This window comes from Cynocephalus volans, chromosome 3 (assembly GCF_027409185.1).
Source record: "Cynocephalus volans isolate mCynVol1 chromosome 3, mCynVol1.pri, whole genome shotgun sequence".
NCBI classification, from domain to species: Eukaryota; Metazoa; Chordata; class Mammalia; order Dermoptera; family Cynocephalidae; genus Cynocephalus; species Cynocephalus volans.
The window spans coordinates 173,831,827-173,854,391 of record NC_084462.1 but is presented as its reverse complement, the minus strand read 5'-3'; the positions used below and the strand labels follow the sequence as shown (position 1 = coordinate 173,854,391).

General features: G+C 39.1%; 1 protein-coding gene across 2 annotated transcripts in view; it reads right to left on the bottom strand.

Annotated features, from left to right (window-relative positions):
• The window catches only part of LOC134372366 (thyroid receptor-interacting protein 11), a 68,711-nt gene extending 54,310 nt beyond the window's left edge, over positions 1-14,401 (bottom strand). For both annotated transcript variants that reach the window (XM_063089876.1, XM_063089877.1), the window contains exons 1-4: positions 13,854-14,401; positions 10,191-10,249; positions 3,321-3,431; positions 492-770 (exon numbers count right to left, since the gene is read on the bottom strand). In XM_063089876.1, the coding sequence (XP_062945946.1) occupies positions 492-770; positions 3,321-3,431; positions 10,191-10,249; positions 13,854-13,992 (588 nt within the window). In that variant the 5' untranslated portion in view covers positions 13,993-14,401. The remainder of the gene's footprint in view (positions 1-491; positions 771-3,320; positions 3,432-10,190; positions 10,250-13,853) is intronic.
• Between the last annotated feature and the right edge of the window lie 8,164 nt (positions 14,402-22,565).

Sequence of the window (22,565 nt, the reverse complement as noted above, 5' to 3'; positions counted from 1 at the left end):
AAATAGTTTAACTTATTTTATAATCCAATTATCAGATTTCACTATACACATACCTAGAGCTAAAAGAAACCTAAGACATCATCTAAGCAAGCAGTATCAAACACGGTGCTTCAGACTCCTGATGTTTCCACCAGAGAAGCCTTCAGGGACTCCAGTGGAAAAGGTGCTGGTTCAATCAACAGCAATTCAATTTTTATCTCTTTTGAGTCCTGGACTTGAAACTTTTTATTTTTTAAAAATGGATCTGTTTCTTTAAATTCTTTTTGGAAAATTCTTTCCAAATATTGTTCAGAAGGGAAAACTAAGGCTGAAAGAGAAAGACGACCTGACTAAAATCACTTAGAAAGAAAGTCATTGGCAGAATTAGAGTACAGATTTTCTATTTCCTAGCCCACAGTACTTTCTAATACCAAGAGCTATCTATATATCTATTCATGTAACATCAGTATTTTTACTCACTATTTTCAAAAACTCATGAAAATTTTAGCTACCTGAGCAATATGCCTCCAATGGCCAACTTCAGACTCGAGTCTTGAAACTTCATTTGACAATCTGTTTATTTCTTGTTGTAATGAAATAACGTCTCCAAAGTCCATGTCATCATCACGGAAAGCTGAGGCATGATGACTGATCCCACAACCAAATGAAGAAGATGCAGTGGTTGCTGGTATACCACCAGCTCCTGAATGTACTGACGGAGTGGCTGACTGCAGTTTCAGCAACTGATCCTGTAGCGCAATCTGTCTTGCTTTATGATGGCTGATTTCTACCTATATATTTATAATCCATGTTTTAGAGAAAGTACTTTAAAATAACCATATTAACCTTTTTATAAATTAATAATATTAAAAGGTATAATAATTTAAGATTATCCTATAATGGTACTCTGTTAACTGAACCTACGTCTCCTATAACATCCTATCCATAACATGGTTATTTAAAAAACAAACATGATCACCAGAGTGAAATCACAGTTAATGTTTCAAATGGTATAAGATCAGAATTTCACTCACATGTTAACTAAAGCAATGAATTTCTCAGTTAAACGTGGGTTTGCTATCATCTATGTATGGGGTACTACAGGCGATTTCTTAGGGTTCTGTTTGTGATTATCAAACCTTAAAATGATAAGAAAATGAAACCTGTGTCAGTTTATGTACTGGATACCAAGTCACAGCCTCAAAGAAATTATGAACACAGAATCTACCATAATGCCACACCCATTCAGAACAAAAGATTACTAAAAACACATGTGAGTAATATAGAGAGAACTGTCGGGAGCCTTTTATGAAGAACTCAAACTAGTCCAAAAGACACTCTCCCACAACTAAGGAAAACGGGATACTGAAAAAACAGCCAACAAGTAACAGTATTTCTACATGAGTAAAGTTAAGCAATTAGATAAACAAAAACCAAACACATTTATGTCATATGTCATAACAAACAGGTTTTTCATATTAGAGACCCTTCCCTAAGGGAGATTGAGTAGTACACAAATTTCACTCATCTTCTCAAAAATGATATGAAATAAATTGGATTTTGGGGGAATATGAACATCACAATGAGGGCAGCAAATAGATTCAGAAAAGAGTATTTTTATACAGTCACATATTAGCTTTCATCCTAGTAAAAAGTACTGAAATACACAATTTTTTTTATATGTAGCTATAACACAAAAAGTTGTCCTTATACAACAGACATTTATATCAATTTGTGGAGTTACACAGTGCAAGCTCTAATAACAAAGACACATTTGCAAACTTGAATGCTTAATGTGCTCTCTAATATCAATAGTTAAGCAGAAAATAAAAAGCCAAAATTTCCCACAGCAGTGTTTTCAACTTTGGGGTAAGCATCAGAATCATCTATGGAGCTTTTGAAAATTACCAGTACCAGGGCCCCTTCCCAGTACACTAAATCTGCATCTCCTGGGGGGCATAAGCATGTGTATTTTTAAGTGTCACTAATGGTTCAGCTGTAAAGCCCTGGGCAGGAACTACTATTCTATCGTAATGTCTATAAGTCAGTGCTACACAAAGTGTGGTCCATGGACTGATGCCATGAATGTCTGCTACCAGTCCATAGGTACAAAAATCAATGAGTAAGGTTTAAAGAGTTTTAAAGCAATTTGGGGCCGGCCCGTGGCTCACTCGGGAGAGTGCGGTGCTAATAACACCAAGGCCCTGGGTTCAGATCCCATATACGGATGGCCAGTTCGCTCACTGGGTGAGCGTGGTGCTGACCACACCAAGTCAAGGGTTAAGATCCCCTTACCGGTCATCTTTAAAAAAAAATAAAAAATAAAAAAAAAATAAAGCAATTTGGCAGTAAGTGGGCTTGTAATTTTAATTTGAACTTGTAACTTTGCTTTTCTGTATTCATTTTATTTTTGAAGTAATTTATCTTTATTGTATTATGAAATTATCAAATTCCCAATAGATTAAAAAATTAAGCTCTATTTTAAATTTTATATTTATCTTTAATGTGGTATACTTTTATTTTTAACCTTAGCATCTCACTGAAGGTACTAGAAATCAATATATCTAAATTTAAAACACCTAAATATGAAGTTATGGTAGACATGAACATTTAAATCAACAAACTGAAAAACACCCAAATGATCTGGCTAATAAAATGGTTAAATTCAATACTAGTATAAGTATTTCTTGGACTCCACTTATGTACTAAACACTAAAGAGAATTCAATAACAGCATGACATATGGGGATGCAGTCTAAATTTTAAGGATTCGGGATAACAGTGGTTATATCATACAATATCTATGACCAGTAGTGCAAAGAAAAGATAAGCCAATTTCAAAACAACCATTTCAATCAAACTAAAAGAAAACAAAAACATTTATAAAACAGTATAATTATATTTCATATTCTTTTTCCATGGAAAATCAAGTACATGCCAATACAACATATAATAACACTTGTAATCAAAAGCATTTTAAAAAGTCATTAGGAATAACCACACTGATTTAAAACAACTTAAGAAAATATGACAAATTAAAGTTTCATAAAAACAGAAATTATAAGCAACAGATGCCTGAAGACATTTTACATAAAAACTTTTCTTCTTTTGGAAAGTAGAAATTAAAGTCCACAAAGGTCAGTTTATATAATATAAACTTAGTAGAAAGCTTAGAAAGTTCTTGTTAAATTAGTGTTATCAAAATGAGTCGGGAATTATTAAATTCAACACCCTTTCAATATTTTTATGGATCAAGATAGCTTGATTTATATTATAACTCTTAAAAACCTTCCTAAATACATTACAGTAAAATGAATACAAAGTAACTGTAAAAATCTTTACCTCTTTCTGTTGTAGTTGATTTCGGTAATTTGTAGATTGCTGCTTTATTTGAAGCTCTGAGGCTTCATGCTTCTCTTCCAGATCAGTACAAAGTTTTTTCAGTCTTTCATTCTAGAAAGCAAAGAAAAAAGTATTTTCAACAAATATACTATAAGTTATGTGCATGGCATTACGAAAAAAATATTGCTTCATATAAAAAATGATGTAAAAATATAAAAGGTCTCAGACAGAATTATGGCCTTTAAAATATATTTTCAAATTACACAAATGCATGAGCATGTTTATACAGAATATGCCCAATTCTAAACCAAAGGGGGAAAATTAACATTTTGCTCAGTTTGATTTTCTCCTAAGAAAAGCCGCTGATTGATGTTTCTCCCATCTTTATATACCCAATGTCTAGCATATAATACATGTTTAGTAAATGAATGAATAGATTACCTGTTTGAGTTCTCTCCCCAAGCAGCAGAACTTTTTTAAGACATATTTTTTAAAAGATTTCTGGCTGAATTAGAGGTAGGAGGCTAAAGCCTCACATGACTTACTTGCCTTGCTCCCCAGACTCCCTGAGGCACCTCTGAAAAATCCAATTTGAAATCACTACTGGGATTGTTTGAAAAACTACTGTTAAAAGTATACAAAATAGTCTAAATATCATTCAGTGACTCTAGACATTATATAGTCTTTTGTTTAAGATGTTGGAAAACATGAAAAAAATTACTCAAATTTTCTGTACATAAATATTATCTTAACCTATTATCGCTCCTTGTCATGAACATAATATGAAAATAAGAATATAATGGGTCAAGAGAAATAGACATTAAAACTCTCTACAAAAAAGAATTTAAAAGTTATTACAGATAATTTACTAAGCATTCTACTAATGTATCTACACAGTTTAACAATGATGACTGAGAAAAAGGAGGCTGACGGTGGGCAAGAAGCTGCCAGAAGATGATGAATTTTTCACTTTTGGGATGTCATCTGTTTTTCTCTTAGATTCTAGGAACTTCTGATGTTCCTAGCAGCCATGAAAACTACGGTCTACGAATATTTCATGAATTCCCAGAGAAAACGAATGGAGTAAATCAAAGGAATAATTACAATATCCACAAACCTTAGTTTGGGACTCTAGCCCCAGAAATCTAACACAGAACTCGGTTATCTTGAAGTAGTAGTAGTAAGAAACAGGACCAATGGTCACACAACTAATTACCTTCTATTCTATTGGCTGCTTTTGCATGATTTTCTGAGAGCTGTTAATATGAAAAACATACATAAATGAATAACACAATATACTGAAGTCAAAACCTGGCTATAAAAGTCCACTTTAGGCTTTTTAACACAAAAAAACCCCTGAGGTTATTTAAAAGTGACTAAAAACTAGAACTTTGAATTTGGTCAATACCTACTTGGTTGTCTGCCCTCATCTCCCTAGCCATATGAGAGTCAGAAAGGTTGAGAAAACACATAAAGGACAGATTCTCCTTATCTGGCTGAACCTGTAATATATTAAGAGTTGTCTAGGGTCATATTTTCTATCACATGGAATACGTAGCAGAGGAGGCTGGGCTGAAAGGAAAAAGAATACATACACACGACGAAGAGCAGAGAAGAATATAAATAAGAAAAAAAGACTCCTGATGGCCTCCATTTCCAGTTGCAGCCCCTTCCTAAAGGGTGCCTGCATTTCTGCTCTTGGAGTCCAGAGACACTTATATTCTTAAAATATTTCATCCTGCTTAATGCTTGGTTAACTATCATGGTGCACTAGTACCAACTTTAATTTCTTTTTAAAGCAGTCCTATTTGTAAGAATTGATATTAATGACTATTACTCCTTCTTAAAGGTCTTCCAACAAACAAAAAATTTACCTACTTTTGAAAATAGAATAAAATTCATTCCACCTTGCAATTACCATAATGGTACATTGGATCCTTTCATAAATCTAAGAATAATCCATGGGATTGTAATGATCTTGTTTTTTCTGTATCCTGAAACATTTTGCTATTTTATTATCCTAGGATTTATTTTATCATTATTTATCAACTATTCCCAACTATGCTGAAAAAGACTAAAATAATAAGAAAATGGAAGACTTACGGAATCACCTAGAAGAATCATGTAATAGTGAAATAACCAGTTTTCTGTTCGCATTGCCCTAAGTATGACATCATCTTTATAAAAGTAAACAGCAGTTTGGAGATATATTTGGAGGTTTTTTTTTTTTTTTGGCTTTTACTGAACAGAGTTGAAAATTCAGAATTTTTCATTTTTCGACAAAGAAAAATAAACTGACAGAGGAAAACATTTCACAATCACTAGACAACTCTGAAGATGAATGCAAAGAGACAGAAAGCAGCACTCTAGAGTCTAATGGTGAAACTGACTACAGAGGCAAAATCTCAAACAAGTCTTTAGATGGCAATATCAAAATGAAATTTTCTCAAACTCAAGAACTGATGAATGAACAATATATTTCTAAGAACAAAAAGGAAATATGATTTTCACATTAGCCATTCAATAAGAAAGTATTTTATTCTGCAATACTTTATGACAAGGACCTGAACCATCCCATTTTGCTAAATGAATATGTGACAGTATTCTTTTATTAAGTATAACATTTATACTCCAACATTTACTTGATTAAGTTCATTCGTGGACAAATGCTGAAGGCTGCTGTGTATACAAAGATGACTAGGAGGAAACTGATGATACAGAAATGAAAATAATTCAATGGATTATCATTCTAATTGGTATTTATAAATATAAGAATAAAAATACTTTGTAACTATGGAGCAAAGATGACAGCCATTGTCTGATCAACAAAATCATGAGGACTCTCTCCCACAAATCAACCAATCTACAACTATAAAAATGCAACAACAGCCAAGCTGGGGCCACTGGAGCTCAGGGGAAGAGGAGTAGAGACCTACAGAGTTCATGGAGGGGGAGAAGCCACAATGAGAGAAAGAAAAAACTGCTTGGAGGATTTCGGGCCACAGCAGCCTTAAAGGCTAGAACTGCTGAGCACATGGAGCAGGAGCCGGCAGAAGCCATAGCTGTGCCCTTCAGATGGAGTTGCTGGGAGGTGGCAGAGGAGAAGAGGGCCTTGGTGGCCCCCAGGACAGCAAGACTGCTAATAGGGTTCCCATAAACCCACACAGGAGCAAAGAGCCAGAACAGCTGAAAAAGGGGGCCGTTAAGAGGCCAGTAAGTCATTGCACAGGACGCATGCAGGACCCATTGCACATGAAGTGTGGGGGGGGGATGGGCCCACCAGGAGAAAACTGGGACACAGCAAGGACAGCCAATCAGACCCCCAGTCAGCACAGGACCACTCAGAGGAGACTGGTCAGGAAGCAGAATTGCATGGGGTGCAGTTTGATGACAAGATTCAGGCCCAGATCAGAGTTTCTACAAAATCAGGTGCACTGGGTCTCTGGAGAGCCAGAAGTACCTATAAGGTCAACCATTAAACCCTGAGCTGCACAAAAAGCCTTCCCTAGGGAAACAGCAACAAAGCAGCAATTTAGTGCAATAACACAGCTCAAGTACTGGTTCCCACAGGAAGTTCACTCATTTTAGAAGTAAGCAAAGGACAAAAAATTAGTTCGGCCCAGGAACACAACCAGCGCCTTGGGGCCATCAGGGGGCCTGGGGCATGGAGCCAGAGACCAGACCCCTGTCCATTACCAGGCACACCACCAGTGCCAAGGAACATGCCAAAAACATCACCTCCATGTGGGTGGCCCACCACAGCTACCACGGTTGCCGCCAAAGTGGCTAGATGCCATAATCACCACACAGATGGTCCACCAGCCACTGGAGTGCATTGACACAAGGAGAGTCACCAGCAGAGACCAAAAAAAGAAGAGGATGTCTCTCTCCACAAAGCCCATTCCAGAGTGACAGAAGAAGCATCTGCTCTATGATAATATTAGGGGACCTAAACACACCTGTCAGCATTGGACAGATCATCTAAAAAGCAAATCAACTGAGTAACCATTATCTTTCAGAGGGAGAGAAGAAATCTAGGGTTATCAGTGGTGGGAGGGAGGAGGGAGGGGGATAGGGAGAGATTGGACAAGAGGCATAAAGAATAAGTACAATTTGTAACAATACACATACTAGTAATATTGATTTGATTAACACAGAATCCCCAAAATATGTATAATCAATTATGATTAAATTTTTTAAAAAGCATGAGCCATTAAAGTTTTCAAAACTGTCCGTTTTAATGACACGTCAAGAATTAGAAGTAATCATCAAAAAAAACTTTTTTAAAAAGGGGGCAGCCCCGTGGTTCACTCGGGAGAGTGCGGCGCTGGTAGCACTGAGGCTGCGGGTTCAGATCCAATATAGGGATGGCCAGTGCGCTCACTGGCTGAGCGTGGTGCAGACCACACCGTGCCAAGCATTGCAATTCCCTTACTGGTCAAAAAAAAGAATTAGAAGTAATGATAACTTAAAAACTACTAGGGGAGTAATTAAAATCTGGAACCAGTATTTACAAGATAGATAGAAACATTCTCATATATGCTTAAGAGTTAACATGTGACATCAATATGTTTCAATAAAAAATTTAATTTTAAAAAAACACACAAAGAGAGTTAATAAGCAGTTAACTGAATTCAAAGAACACTGCCTATTTTGTGTGTATATGTTTCAAAACCAGAAAAATATAAAATAAAAATTTGGATTTGCTATATTTAAATTATTATTAAAATTTCTAATAAAGCTTTTCACCATTACTTTATTCATACTTCTGTAAGTTATTTGTAAAATGACTTAATATAAAGAGATTAAAATAGTCTATTGGACCAAGACAGTAAATGTGATGACTATTTTTCTTCGTATACAGAAAGTTAAATTAGCTTATGCTGGTTACTATTACTTGGAACTAAAGAATCCTAACTAATTCAGTCAGCTACACATATTAACATCTATAAGCAAATCTAATTTCCTTTGGAAAACCTCTGAAAAAACACTGCCCTTTGTCTATATGAAAACTTACTAAATAAAATATTCAGCCATATCTACAACTTATCCTCTTACAGCAGTAAGTCTTGAACAGATATACTGCACAGTCACATACAGAGTTAGGGTATGAAGTGAGCACATAAGGTGAGAATTATGTATAGTCAAAATTATCTTAGAAAATAAGCCCTTGGGAAGCCCAATCGTCTCTTTTCCTCTAGTATTTGAGTAGCTTATGGTACTTTGAATAAACACCAAATGAGAAAGTTAGCTTGCATTTGGAGGTGTTTTGTCAAAAACAAATATTTCTAAACAATAGAATCATACTTACTATAGTCCAATGATAACACTAGGAGAGGCATTAAAAGAACTGAGATCAACAGGACAGAAGACTTCTATCTCCCTTCTCAAGCTCAATACAGAGCAGACATTCATTGAGCAGGTTAACCTTATTTATTTTTTTCTCGAAATGTACACTGGTGAATTAACCAAAGCTAATGCTACCACACACACCTCTGCCCTTTAATTTTTCTGGGTGGATCTGTGCCAATGAGTGCTTTCTCAGGATTTCTTTAGGAACCGTGGGAACGATTTCCTATCTCGGCCGTACAAAGAAAATGTTTGTCCTGGAACACACCTACTTTACTTACTAGGTAATCACTAAGGTATTAGCTAAGATCTCTAAGTGCCACCAAACTGCCATCTTGTACTGAAGCAGAATACCACTGTAGTTCTTCCTGAGAGGTCCCTCTATTTTCAAATTCCACAATCCCACCTGGATAATCTAGACCAGAGTTCAACAATGCTAGTCAGTAAATATTTTCTTATATCTAAATTCAATGTTCTCTTTTTATGGGCTTAGTTAAGAGGAAAACAGGCTTACCACAGTCCTCTAAGAATATCTTTTGCTGAAACACAATTATGAAGTGTTCTCTCACTGTTCTTATCTCAAGGTTAATAGTTGAGTTTCTTTAGTCCTTTACAATAGAACCTACTTTTTTTTTTTTTTTTTACCAGTAAGGGGATTGTAACCCTCTGCACGATGTTGTCTGCACCACGCTCAGCCAGTGAGCCCACCGGCCATCCCTATATTGGATCTGAACCCGCGGCCTTGGCGCACCGAGCACCGCACCCACCCAAGTGAGCCAGGGGGCCAGCCCTAGAAACTACTTTTAAATACTTTCATTTTCTTTATGGCTTTCCTTTGAACTCTTTTCCAAGCTTTTCTCATCCCTATTAAGTACAATGTCCAGAACTAGTCACGACTAGACACTTGACCAATAATGAATAAAATGGTAAAATTAATTTACTATACCTATCTTCTTAACTACTTTGTATCCAAATATTATTGTTATTTTAATGTTTGGGAATTAAAAAGCTGTAAATTAAACAGAAATACAGTCTTCATATTATACTTAAATAAATGTACTACTGCAATTTAACACTCTTAGAACACAGTAAATCCTTGCTAATGACAGATTTTTGTAACAGTCATTTCTACATTTGGCAGTTTTCCTACTTCCAGCATATAGAAATAGAGATGGGAATATTAAAGAATAGCAAACTGCAGTAACATGTAAATACATTCTTCATCTAAAGGAGGCTGATAAAAGCTCACAAAAACAGAGATAAAGAAGAAGAGATAAAAAGTGGAAGGGAGTGCATTTAAAATGAGAGGACTGAAATAAAGTTTGAATAACTCTCTCAGCTTCCAAAAAGAAAAATCTGGGCTGGCTGGCTAGCTCAGCTGGTTAGAGCAAGGTGTTGATAACACCAAGGTCAAGGGTGTGGATCCCCTTACTGGCCAACCACAGGAAAAAAAAAAAGAAAGAAAGAAAAGAAAGAAAGGAAAGAAAAATCTAAGTTTAATCGGTCTTTAATTATCCTTACCTCTGATTTTAAGACTGCATGAATGGCTTCAATTTCCGTTCTCCTAGAATTAGGTAATTCTGTTACAAAAGAAATAGCATATACTGAGTATCTGATCAACACACGAAGAATAAACAAGCATTTTAAGGAAAATATATTTCCCTGGGTTTGAACAGAATAGTAGGCAAATTCAGACGTACACCACTTGATTTTCATCAGAACTTTCCATTGCTGTTAATGTTGTTCATTATCATATGTCATTATTTTGCCTATGTCCTATACCTTAGGATGTCTACCTTTACTCGCTTGAAGTGCTCATTAAGTTTTGAAAACTGACACTCTTTCTCTGTTGACTTACCCTGTAATTTTAGATGAAACTTATTCAACTGGGACTGAAGGCCTTATTTCTAACTTCTGCTTCTAATAATATCAAATAATTAATGACCTGTAAACAAAAAATGAAAATACACTAAAAGAACACTTATTTAAAGTAACATAGATATAACTTACTAAAAATAATAATGAGCTCAGTCTGGTTTTATACATTTGCATTTAAAAGTAGAGTCAGAGCCCAGTAGTGCCAAAATAGCATCATTGATGCTGTCAGAAAATTATCATCCACAGACTTATCTTTTTCTAGGTATTAGTGTTTTTTCATTACTCACAGCACTTTAATATTATAAAAATAACTTCTCCGAACTATAGTTTAAGTCAAAAGAAAATACAAGCAGCATGCAATAAATTATACTGACAAACACACCCTTATTTTGAAAATCACAGGTAAGGTCGCTTCTCTGGTTGTTTATACATCTTGTTTGAAACTCTGGCTGTCTAATTGCTACCCTGAAGAAGACGAAGTATAACATAATCTGTTTAGAAAGGTAATTTTTAAAAGCAGCAACTGTTTCAAAGAGGGATTTAAATTATTTAAGTGGCCTCCCACTCCCTACCCCCCCCCCAAAAAAAATCCTGGTCTTTTTTCAGTAAAGGGGAGATATTATGCAGACAAAAAAATTCCGATTTCCTCAATGAGGAAAAACATAACATCTACCATTTATTTATGCTTACTATTTACTAGGTATAGTTCCAGACATTTTACACATTTAATTTAATGATTTCATTTAATCTTCTCAACCTCAAGGTAGGTATTACTATCCCTATGTAACAGATAAAGAAACTGTGTTTTTTAGAAGTATTTAATAATTTGCCAAAGATCCCACAACTTGCAAGGCATGGAAGTGGAATTTCAACTCATGCCTATCTGATTTAAAAATCCGAGCTCCTAACCTTGAATAAACCAGTAGTGTTTGGTAGAATAGCAACCTTCTGGTATTTGTAAATATGGATGATTTTCAAGTTGTACTAACAGTGCTATTTTGGGACTGTTTTCTTGTTCATAACTGGCACAGGGTAAACACTCAATAGACATATGCTGAATTAATAAAAGATCTGACTCTTTTTAAATAATTTACAAAATCAATAAATTAGGTGGTAGGCAATCCCTACAGTAATACAAAGGGAAAAGAATAAAAGCATTAAGCAACTTTGAAGATTCACCCACTCGCAAAATTTTTATTGAGCACCTACTATGTACCAAGGAAGATGCAACACACTGTTACTATAAGGACCAAAAACATACAGTCCCCACCCTGGACTTCAGGAAAGAGATAAATTATAACTCAATATGGTAAGTGCTATCAGGGAGAGATCCACAAAGTTCTGTTAGAACACATCACTGGCAATCGACTCAACCTAAGTGGGAGTCAGAAAGGTTTCACTAAGTACCCGACATGTGAGCAGGGTCATACAGGAAAATTGCTTTCCAGGCACAGGCAGGTGAAGGAGGAAGTAGAGAAGGAAGGGCTTTCCACATAGAGGTTCAGAGTTGTGTACACACCTGACAAAGTTCCTTGTGGTAGAAGTCTGGGTACAAGCATGCATGTGTGTGCAAATATGCAGATGCATGGCCATTGGTATGGGAACTAGAAAAGGTAGGCAGAAAATAGATAAGATAGGTCCTTGGCCTCCCAAAACTAAGAGGTTTGGAATTTATCCTGCAAGTAACATGATCAAGAAATTTTTAAGCACATTTATTTTTAGAAAATTAACTGGGAATACAACAGAACATGAACTGGAGTAGGGAGAAATCGGTGACAGGACATGAAAAAGAAAAAGTCCCTGGGAGAGATTATGGGGACTGAACTAAAGAAGTAGGAGTAATAAAGGAAAGGACAATCTGGCATAGGATGAACAAGATCTGGTGACCAACTGGACATAGGAGATGAAAAAGAAAGAGACAAAGACATAAATATTCCTAGTTTAGAAAATTGGGTAGGAGATACGGAAATCACTAAGACTGAGAATACAGGAGCACATATGGTGTGAAGAACAAAATTAATCCCACCTTAAACCTGCAAGACATCCAGGTTGCGAATGCATGTTTTCTGGTTCGGGTCAAAATAGTCACCTGTTTCCCCCTATCTACGATATAAGGAAAGACTAGTCATTTCCCATTGTTATCTGGCCCTTCTCTGCTTCTGACTGCCCTCAAGGTCCCAAGATCCTTTCTGGGACACAGAAAGAAGCCCTTTCATTTCCATCCCCAAACCTGTCCCATGTCACGCACCCCCCCCAAGGGGAACCCCAAGCTGTAAGAAGGATTTTGGCAGCTCCCTTGTATTCCTTCCTTCTAAATAGACCCCACAGAAATTCTAAATATAAACACCACCTTTCTATCAAACTATCTTTCTCTTTTTCAACCAAATAAATATGAAGGCTCAGTTAAATCAGGATTTAAAAAACAACAACAACCAGAATTCTAATTTAATTTATAAGAAATAAAACTGTCAATGGAACTGCTCTCATCCAAAAGACCAGCCCATTATCACCCTGGAGGCAGACCTAGACTGAAATTTTAAAAACTCTTTTGATCCAAGAAATATCTTGCTTAAAGAAATACCAAGAAATCAAAATAGTTATTAACTTAACCACTGATCGCCACGTAACTCTGGGTCACTACTCATTAGCAAAGTAAGACGAGGACTTCAAAGACGAGTGAAGGTTGCTAAGGATTCCCAAAGAATGGGCTGTCTTCCCTGTTCTATTGTCGAAATATGGGAGAAATAGGCAATTTCACACACAAAAAAATATTTTCAGCTGGAACTGTACAATGCGTCATCACAGTAAGTAAAAATATAACTGAATGGAAAAACAGCTATGTCTCACTAACAAATAATATACGCAAGACAGAAAGAGCAAGAGTTACCAAATGTTTGCATTACCAGTTATTTCTATTGTTACAAAAATAGAAGAAAACCAAAAAAGTGACGACTTATCATATACAGTTCTTGTAACTGTGACAAAATGAAGATGCTCAAAATTCAGATCCGCCCCCAAAATGAGGGCAAAATAAGGGGTGGGTGTGAACGAACCAAAGAAAAATAAACTCTACTCCACCTCGGAGCAGTTTCACTCTGAGATTTCCAGAGTAGTCAAAAGGACGAGAACCAGACTCCTCCCGCAGACCCCAGGGGTCATTCATCCCAGAAAATCAACCAGGAAGAGTCAAAAGGAGGAGTGTTAATAAAAAGGACGGGGTGGGACTCGTCTGCGACTTGTCCCCGTCTGCTGAGGGACGTTCCCAGGGTCCCAGGAAAGCCCTCCCTCCCCTGCTCCATCTCTTACCTTCCACTTCCTCCGCGCCCTCCATCAGCATATTCTTTGTCAAATCTGAAATCTGGCCGCTGAGGGAAGCCAGGCTACCCCCCACTCGACCCAGAGACTGGCCCAAGCCGGCGCCGAGGCCCCCAAGCCAGGACGACATCGCTGCGGGTTTAGAGAACGACGCCGTCAGCTCCGAGAAAAGCGTCCAGCGCCGTCCGACAACCCCGCCAAATGTCCTCCAACGTCGGCCTTCACGGGACTAGTCCACATCCAAACAGTCAGAATTGGATGGCTCAACACGGGGTTCCCTGGCAACGCCGGCTTCCCTGGCAACGCCGGCTTCGCGGGGGGCTCCCACCAAGGGCCGGGTTCTGCCTGGAAACGCAGAGGCCTGGCCTGGAACTTTACCACGGGCCGCCTCTAGTGACACCGTCACCCACGCGGGGCCTCGACTCATTCCCACGACTTCCCACCGTCCAGACCGGGTCACTGCTTCCTCCGCTTTAGTGACTTTCCCCAGTTCCGGGGGCAATTCCTGCCACCTCGACGCCGGCGGCCATGACACTCGCTCTGCAAGCGGCTGTGGAGCAGAGAGAGGCGCCGCGGTGGGGTAGAAGGGCCCTGCGCAGCCGCCAGACGTGTCCTTGGCGCAGGGGAGGCTGGGATCGCGGAGGACCGCGCGTGAGCTGGCGGGGCTGGCAGCCTGCAGCCCAGGGCCAGGTCAACCTCCACCGAGCCGGCCGGCTTTGGCCGCGGGAGGAACAGTCTGAAGGACCCGTGGCAGCGTGGCGCTCTCGGCCTGCTGCAGCTGCGGTTCGAGGCGGAGCCCACCCTTGGTGGGGTCCTCCCAAGCCGGCGTGCCCGGAGGCTCTGAGGACCTGGACCGTGTTGTGGAAAAAAGTATTGTAATTCGGACTACACCGCGAAGGCGCGGTGCAGGAGACCTGGCCGAGGACGTTGTGCTGCGCTGGAAACGGCTTCAGAGAACTCATCGCAAATTACTGTGTCGATCATCCAACCTCTGAAGGGCTGCTCTGTGCCGGGCACTAAGGTAGGAGCTGAGAATACAAAGATATAAAAGATGGGGCGCAAATTCAACTGTCAAGGCAGGAAACAACACTTTTTACTGATTACCCAAGATAGCAGAAATTCCTCTGGTGGCTTTCCAGCTCACAATTGAAGTTCTGTCTTCGTTTATATACAGTGAGCTTTATTCCTGAAGCATTCTTCACCCATGAAGTTAAAACACAGACAACTTTTTTTCAAAATGACTCATCAGAGGACAACAGCAATTTAATGGAGGAAAAATGCTGTTCTGATGTAAACGCTCCTATGGTATTGGTGGCACTACCTGTGCAAGTGCACACCCCTCCCATAGTCTTCAGTTACGCACACTGGTTGTAAAACACCAGTGTCCTGCTTTGCTTATGGTCCTTCTCAAAGGAAGAAAGTTTGTCACGTGACAAGCAATTGGTGCAATGGTACGTGGACACAGCACCTGGCCAGAGAGACTACCACATTTTGTATTTTGAAGAGGATACCATGTTTCTGCAGTTCTTTTAAGCACAGCACTAAATATACTGGCATCTTTCTGTTTGATTTCGTTCACAGGAGGGGCTACCACAGAATGCACTGTTAGAGAATGGAACATTGGGAATGCCTCCTGTTTTGGGAATTTCATGTCACCAGACAATAGTAGCTCTCCCTGAAATCCAAACGCCTTTAAAAGAAATTTTCATCTCATTCTGGAAGTATTTATTAAATGCTTTCTATGTATTTACGTGAAAGATGTCATAGCCCAGGGGTTAGACGTACAGTCTCTGGTGCCTGACTGCCTGGGTCTGTTACTTAGTAGCTGTATGACCTTGGATAGATTACTTAACCTCTCGGTGTTTCTCATTTGTAAAATGGAGAATGGTAATAATAGTGCTTACTGGGTGGGGTTGTTAGGAAGATTAAATGATATAATATTGTTAAATATTGTTCCACTGCTTGGAACAGTGCGCAGTACATGGTGCTTACTATTCAAGTGTTTGCAAAGTTTTTCAAATGTGTCATACAGATGATTATCAATTTACTAATGTTTCTACCATTATTCTGGGCACTGGAGATATAGCAAGAAAAAAAAACAGTGTCCCTGATCTTGTGAAGTTTGCATCCTACTGGGCAGGCGCAGGTAATAAATGTAAGACAGGTGGTGATGATTGCTGTGAGGGGGGGAAAAAAATGTGTGAGGATGATATAGGAAGGATGTGGGAGAGGAGGTTCTTGTAATGTTGTGGAGCATGGTTGGGGAGGCCTCACTGATAAGGAGACCTCTGAACAGACTTAAACGAAATAAAGTGAGACGTGGATATTTGGGAAAGAGCAGTACATGCAGAAAGGAACAGATGTAAAGGTCCTGAGGTGGGAGAATCCTTGGCAGTTTAGAGGATCAGCAAGAAGACAAGGATTGCTACAGCAGAATGGGCTGGGGAAGGGTTGTAAGCAGTGAGGACCCAAAAGTATGGGTGTGAAATGGGCAGATCACATAGGGCCCGGTAGGCCACTGTAAGGACTCTGGCTTTTTCTCAGGGTGGGATGGGAGTAACATGAACCTAGGACCTGTTTGGGTTCCTGTGTGACGGTGAAAAGTTTAGCTGCTGTAAATTGAGCTCATATTTCCTATAGGTATAAATTCCCTGGAGTTCAGTTTCCATAAATTTATGTCATGCCACAAAGTTACTGCAATTAAAGAAAACAAATAAATGCAAATATAAGCGCTGACTTCATTTTTTAAGTAATTAAAATAAAAACTATGTCCTGAAAGTTCCTTATGGGTGATTTTTTCTGTGAGATGGACTATGACCCAAGATAAATAATGTGATATGTCTTTGATGTGCTTCAAACTAATGGGGTGGGATAGATAAAACAATTGTCAGGACATAGTAATTGTTGAAACTGGGGGATGGGTATATAGGAGTTCTTTATATAGGCTTTTTTTTTTTTGCATATTATCGAGCTATTTTACCTGCCGTAATCCTGCCGACTGGGCCAATTGTAGAGCTAGGGCTGGGTCTGGAGCTCACAGACCCCTCAAGCCTGTTGTCCAGACTGGGTCACAAACCCTTCACATGCCAGGCTGGGTCCCCAGACCCCTCACACACAGGTCTATGAGCTAGGTAACCAGCAAACAGATCCTTGGAAGCTGTAGGTTGGAGAGCATGGCAGCATGGAGCGGAAGCCTGAGGCAGACACCAGCTGAGGCAGATGCCAGCCAAGCCTGAGGTGCTGCACTGGTGCACTAATTCCACCCACACACAACTTATTTACAAAGAATGTGCCGCACCACCCACAACCGGACAGGCAGGCAAGATTAAATTATTCTATTTTCCCAACACATATGATTTAAATTTTTTATGCTAAAGAGTTAGAAGACATAGGAGTTCAGAGCTGGCTAGTTAGCTCAGTTGGTTAGAGCGCAGTGTTATAACACCAAGGTCAATGGCTCAGCTTCCTGTATGGGACAGCCACCAAAAAAAAAAAAAAAAGACAAGTTTTTGATAACATTTGAGCTGAAGACACCTCTTTTCCAACCAGATAGCCTTGTAGCTAATACAGGTGTTCTTCATCCTCACTCAATGAGTAGCAAAACCAACCCAGCACATATCACATCAGACAGAGCTCATGAACCTCAGAGGCTTCAGGTGGCGGAATCTGCCCAGCTGGAATTCTGAACCTAGGATTTTTGAAAGCTCAATGGATAGAAACAGAAAAAAAAGAAAAAAAAAAAAACCTATCAGCAGCAAGCTGGTTTCATTTCTCAAGCAAAGGGATCAGCAATACTCTAAGGAAAGCAGTTCCTTTGTTCTGAGAAAACCACCCAAATGAATTTATTTATGCAAGTATAAAGCAAAAACCCATGTTTAAAGTAGACTTTAAAATATTAGTCTGATATCTTCCTCTGAATTTCTAAGTATTATGCTTATAATTGCCATTTTCTCATTAATTTGAGACATTAGCAGTTGGCCGATTAGCATAGTTGGTTAGAGCGTAACCTTATGATGCCAATGTCATGGGTTTGGATTCCAGTACTGGCCAGCCACCAAAAAACAAAAAAACAAAAAAACGTAGACATTACTGACTTTCCATTATGGAAAATAAAGGTTAGCAGTCTTGTATTTCCCCACGCCTCCGCTTTCCGTCTGGGCTCCCAATACAGCGATATCATGATTAGTGGTAAAAGTCAGTAATCAATGTTTACCTTATACGGATGGCTACATAAGTCTTGTTCACTGCTGCTGAACCAAGCCAAGTGGTGTTCTAAGATTACATTTCCTTGATTTTTCAACTTTCTGTTCTTCCTGAAGTTAACAGATTCCATTTTTTTTAATTTGCACAATTTTCTGTTACTACAAAATCACATTGTTTCTGAAACTTACCAAAAGAACTGTAAAACAGTCTTCTTACTCTGTTTTCAACAAAAGATCAAAAATTCTATTAATTGCTTCAGACTCAAACCTCTCTAACCAGAGCCTTGTTTTCCTGCTCGCATCTCCTCCGATTACTCTCTGGGCATTTTTTGTCTTCTTGGAAGTTTGTTGGTTCTTCTCTTTGTCTCTGATGCTCTGAAATTAATAATGGTGTGCTTTGAGGGGACTTGTTTTGTTTCATTCATTATACTAGGCACTCAGCGAGTACTTTCAAAACCAAGTCTTTTAATCCTGCAAATTATTAAAACATTTTTTACTGATGAATGCCTCCTCTCTAGGGAATATGCTGTTTCCTTCGCAAACTTTTAACCAAATCTCCTAATTTCACTCCACATCTCACCTCCACCTTCCAAGATACTTGTTGCTTTCGTTTCCTGTGTCCTGCTGGCCTTACTTCTCTCAACACTTAGTACTCGGCTTCCTGGTTCTGCTCATTCCTGCATCTTTTCATCTTCCAAAAACAATGGTAACGTCTCTCTTCTGCTGTTGTCTCATCTGACTGTTAATTGTTCCCCAAAGTCTGTTTTCCCCTTTGTACATAGTAGTTACACCTCCACACTTTACCTGGATGTGTGGTATAGCAGAAGACACCAGTGTGCCTGTTGTATCCCCTTATCCCTTTACCATTTTCATGTACACCAGCCAGCACCCATGTCTGTCTGTCAAAGGACGGCCTTCAGGCTACTGGTGCCCACACTGCCTGTGTGCCCAGAGAGCTGAAACACAACCTTGTTCAGTGGGAGTTTAAAATGAAGCAGTTGGGACAACTCCAAGATGCAAATATACTGCCCCCGGACCTATCTGCAGGACTGAGGCTTTGCTTAATTATTCCTTCCTTGCTTGGCTTCCTTCCTTTCCTTGTCCCATTTTCTTACTCCCCTATACCCTTTCCATTTTTTCCTGTGGACACTTCTTGAGAAATCACTTTCATAAGAATCCTTATCTTAGGATCTGCCTCTAGGGCACCAAATCAAAGATGCATGGCAACCTAGAATAAACACCACTTTGTAGCGAGGAGCGGTCATGTAATTAAGTTCTGGCCAATGTAAGTAAGTGGAAGTGGTGTGTGCAACTTCAAGGAGGTGACCCTAAACAAAGGGCACATGGCCTATTTTCACCCTCCTTTCTCTGCTTGCTGGTGTGCAGGTATAGTCGTGGACACCATGATTACTTTAGATCCACGAGCTGGCCTTAGCTATGGAAGCCAGGCACATAAAGCAATAATACAGAAAGAGCAGATTCCTGACACTGATACTATATCATCCCTGCACTAGCAATCTCTACGTTTCTTGAAGATGGGAGAAAAAAACATGGCATGTAAAGTCACTGTTATATTAGGTTTTTCTATTACAGCCAAATCTAATCCAATGAATGCATCTCCTCTCCTGGTCTCTCTGTATTTGTGGGTTTATACATTTTCTTTACTTTCATTTAGGTGGGATTTTGCAAGGGAGCAAATACAATGATCAATCCTCTATTTTTTTATTGTGATGAAATATACATAACATAAAACTGACCACTTTGCCCATTTTTAAGTGTACAGTTCAGGGGCATTAAGTCCATTCACACTGTTGTGCAACCATCCCCACCATCCATCTCCAGAACTGTTTTCATCTTCCCAAATTAAAACTCTCTGCCCATTAGACAATAAGTCCCCGTTCTCTCCTGGACCCAGCTCCTGGCAACCACCATTCTACTGCATCTCTATGAATCTAACTACTCTAGGTACCTCATATAAATGGAATCATCCGGTATTAATCCTCTGTATTTAACTGTAAGCCCCAGGAAGGCACTTGAGATGATGGTTCAAAGAAGCTAAATCTGCTTTGGGTCTGAGAACGTAAAAGTGGTTTCAGTGTTGAAGACAGAGCTGCCCTCGTGCCGAACAGAAATACAGCTTTTGGAGAAAATGAATCTCATCTGAGGAAGGCATGAAAGCAATGGAGATGGCATAGGATCTGCTCCCTCTCGGCCTCGGCACTGGGTTTGAGGAGTCATTTTAGAGGAGTGAATGCTAGAACTGGACAGAACTTTTTTTTTGCAGCTGGCTGGTACAGGGATCGAACCCCGGATCTTGTTGCTATCAGCACCACACTGACACCAATTGAGCTAACTGGTTAGCCCCGATTGGAGTATTTTCTAAGAGACTCACAGGACTCAGCACAAAGCAGAGCTGCTTGGGGCCCCTCTGTTGATATGTGGCTCAGGACTGAGACAAAACCATTCCACTCTGCTCAGCTTGGAAGCTAGTGCCTCTCTGGAGCTCCAAGAATTAGACACTATTTGGCTTGGTATTTTTCTATCTTATTTTCTAACAGGTTCTTGCTGGTATATAAAAGGTATTGGTTTTCTTCAATGGATGAATGGATAAGCGAAATGTAGTATCATATAACAGAATATTATTCTGCCTTAAAAAGGAAGGAAATTCTGACATATGCTACAACATGGATGAACCTTAAGGACATTATACTAAGTGAAATCAGGTAGTCACCAAAAGGTAAATACTGCACTATTCCACTACTATGAGGTTCTTAGAGTAGTCAAATTCATAGAGACAGAAAGTAGAATGGTGGCTGCCAGGGGCTGGGGAACGGGTAGAGGGATAGGGAATTAGTACAGAGTTTCCGTACAAGATGAAAAGAGTTCTGGGAATGGATGGGGGTAATGGTTGTGCACATTATGCAGGTATTCATTACCACTGAGTTGTACATTTAAAAATGATTAAGATGATAAATTTTGTGTATTTTACCGCAATAAAAAAATGCAAAAAGAAAAGCTATTGGTTATTTTCTTGGCGGCTGGCTGGTATGGGGAGCTGAACCCTTGACTTTGGTGTTATAAAACCTTGCTCTAGCCAGCTGAGCTAACCAACCAAACATGGTTTTTGTATATTTATTGCATTTCTGGTTGACTTGTTGACCTCCCTTATTTCCAGTAGCTTTTCAGTTAATTTCCTGGGTTATCTAGGCATGCAGTTGTACAAGCAAATAGTAATTTGGCCTTATCCTTTCCAGTGTTTTCACATATTATTTCCTATGATAACACGTGGACAGTAAGGAAGTTTCTCTCAAAGGTAATTGGAGTAATGGCTAAAGTGGCTTCGGGAAGGCTGGACTTGACAGAGGCTGAAGGCCAAGTGAACTGCTGAGACATTATTGTACATGCTTATGTGATTTGATGATGTCCTGGACTAGGGATGGCTGAGAAAGGCAAAAGGTATAACTGGGAGATGCATAGATATTAATCACTATAGTTGACGATGAGGATCAACAATCAAAACATGATGCTAAAGTTTCCAAAGTTCAGTATAGTTGTCTGATAGTGATTTTACAAACTGCATAGATTTAAGAAGGAAAACAAAAACGTACCAAGTGAGGGATGGGAGCCTTGTCTAGAATTCTGAGATAGCTTAAACAAAATCTTCAGTGTTAAAAATTCAGCCAGTTCTTTGGGCTGCTTAATGTGGACACTGGCACAGACTGCTCTTTGGTAGAAGTAGATAATGGCCCTTTTAAAAGTTTTTTTTTTTTTTTAAGGCTTGCGATATAGTCTAGAAAGGAAGGGAATATTCTAGAAAGTAGAGCTAGATTGCTTGGAGTAATAAAACATAAATACAGCCCAAACTTATCTTTATTTATAAAACCTCACATGACAAGATTCTTTACATCCCAATTTTATCTTTTGTTCACTATCTACTAGCCTCATTAGCCTTCTCTGTTCCTCATAGACAAGAATCCACTCCCCCTCCTCAGATCCTTGTGCTTGCTGTTTCCTTGGGCCAGTACAGTGGCACCACACCTTTGCATGGCTGTCTCATCATTTTTCAGGTATATGTTCAAATGTCTCCTCCACACAGAGGCACTCCTTAAACACCCAGTGTGATGCAACCCTCCCGTCCAGTCACTCTATCACATCACCCTGCTTTATTGTCTTCCTATCTCACAAGATAAGCACAGCTCTTAACATGAAGTCAGGTTCACTAAATTAAATGTTTCTTCTGCCTAAAGACCAACAAGAATGCAAACACCAAGAGAGCAGAGAATTGATATTCTGAATATTAATTCTTGAATATTCATGAATTATTATTCATGGCTCTGTTTCCAAGAACCTAGAACCATTCCTGGTACATGGTTAGCACCCAAATTGTTTGTTCAATGAATGACATAGTTGTTTCTCTCTAGCAGCCCAAGAGACAAAGAAAGGGTGGCTGGGGTCCCTGACACAGGGAGAACTGAACACTGGGAGGACAATCTTGGGAGAG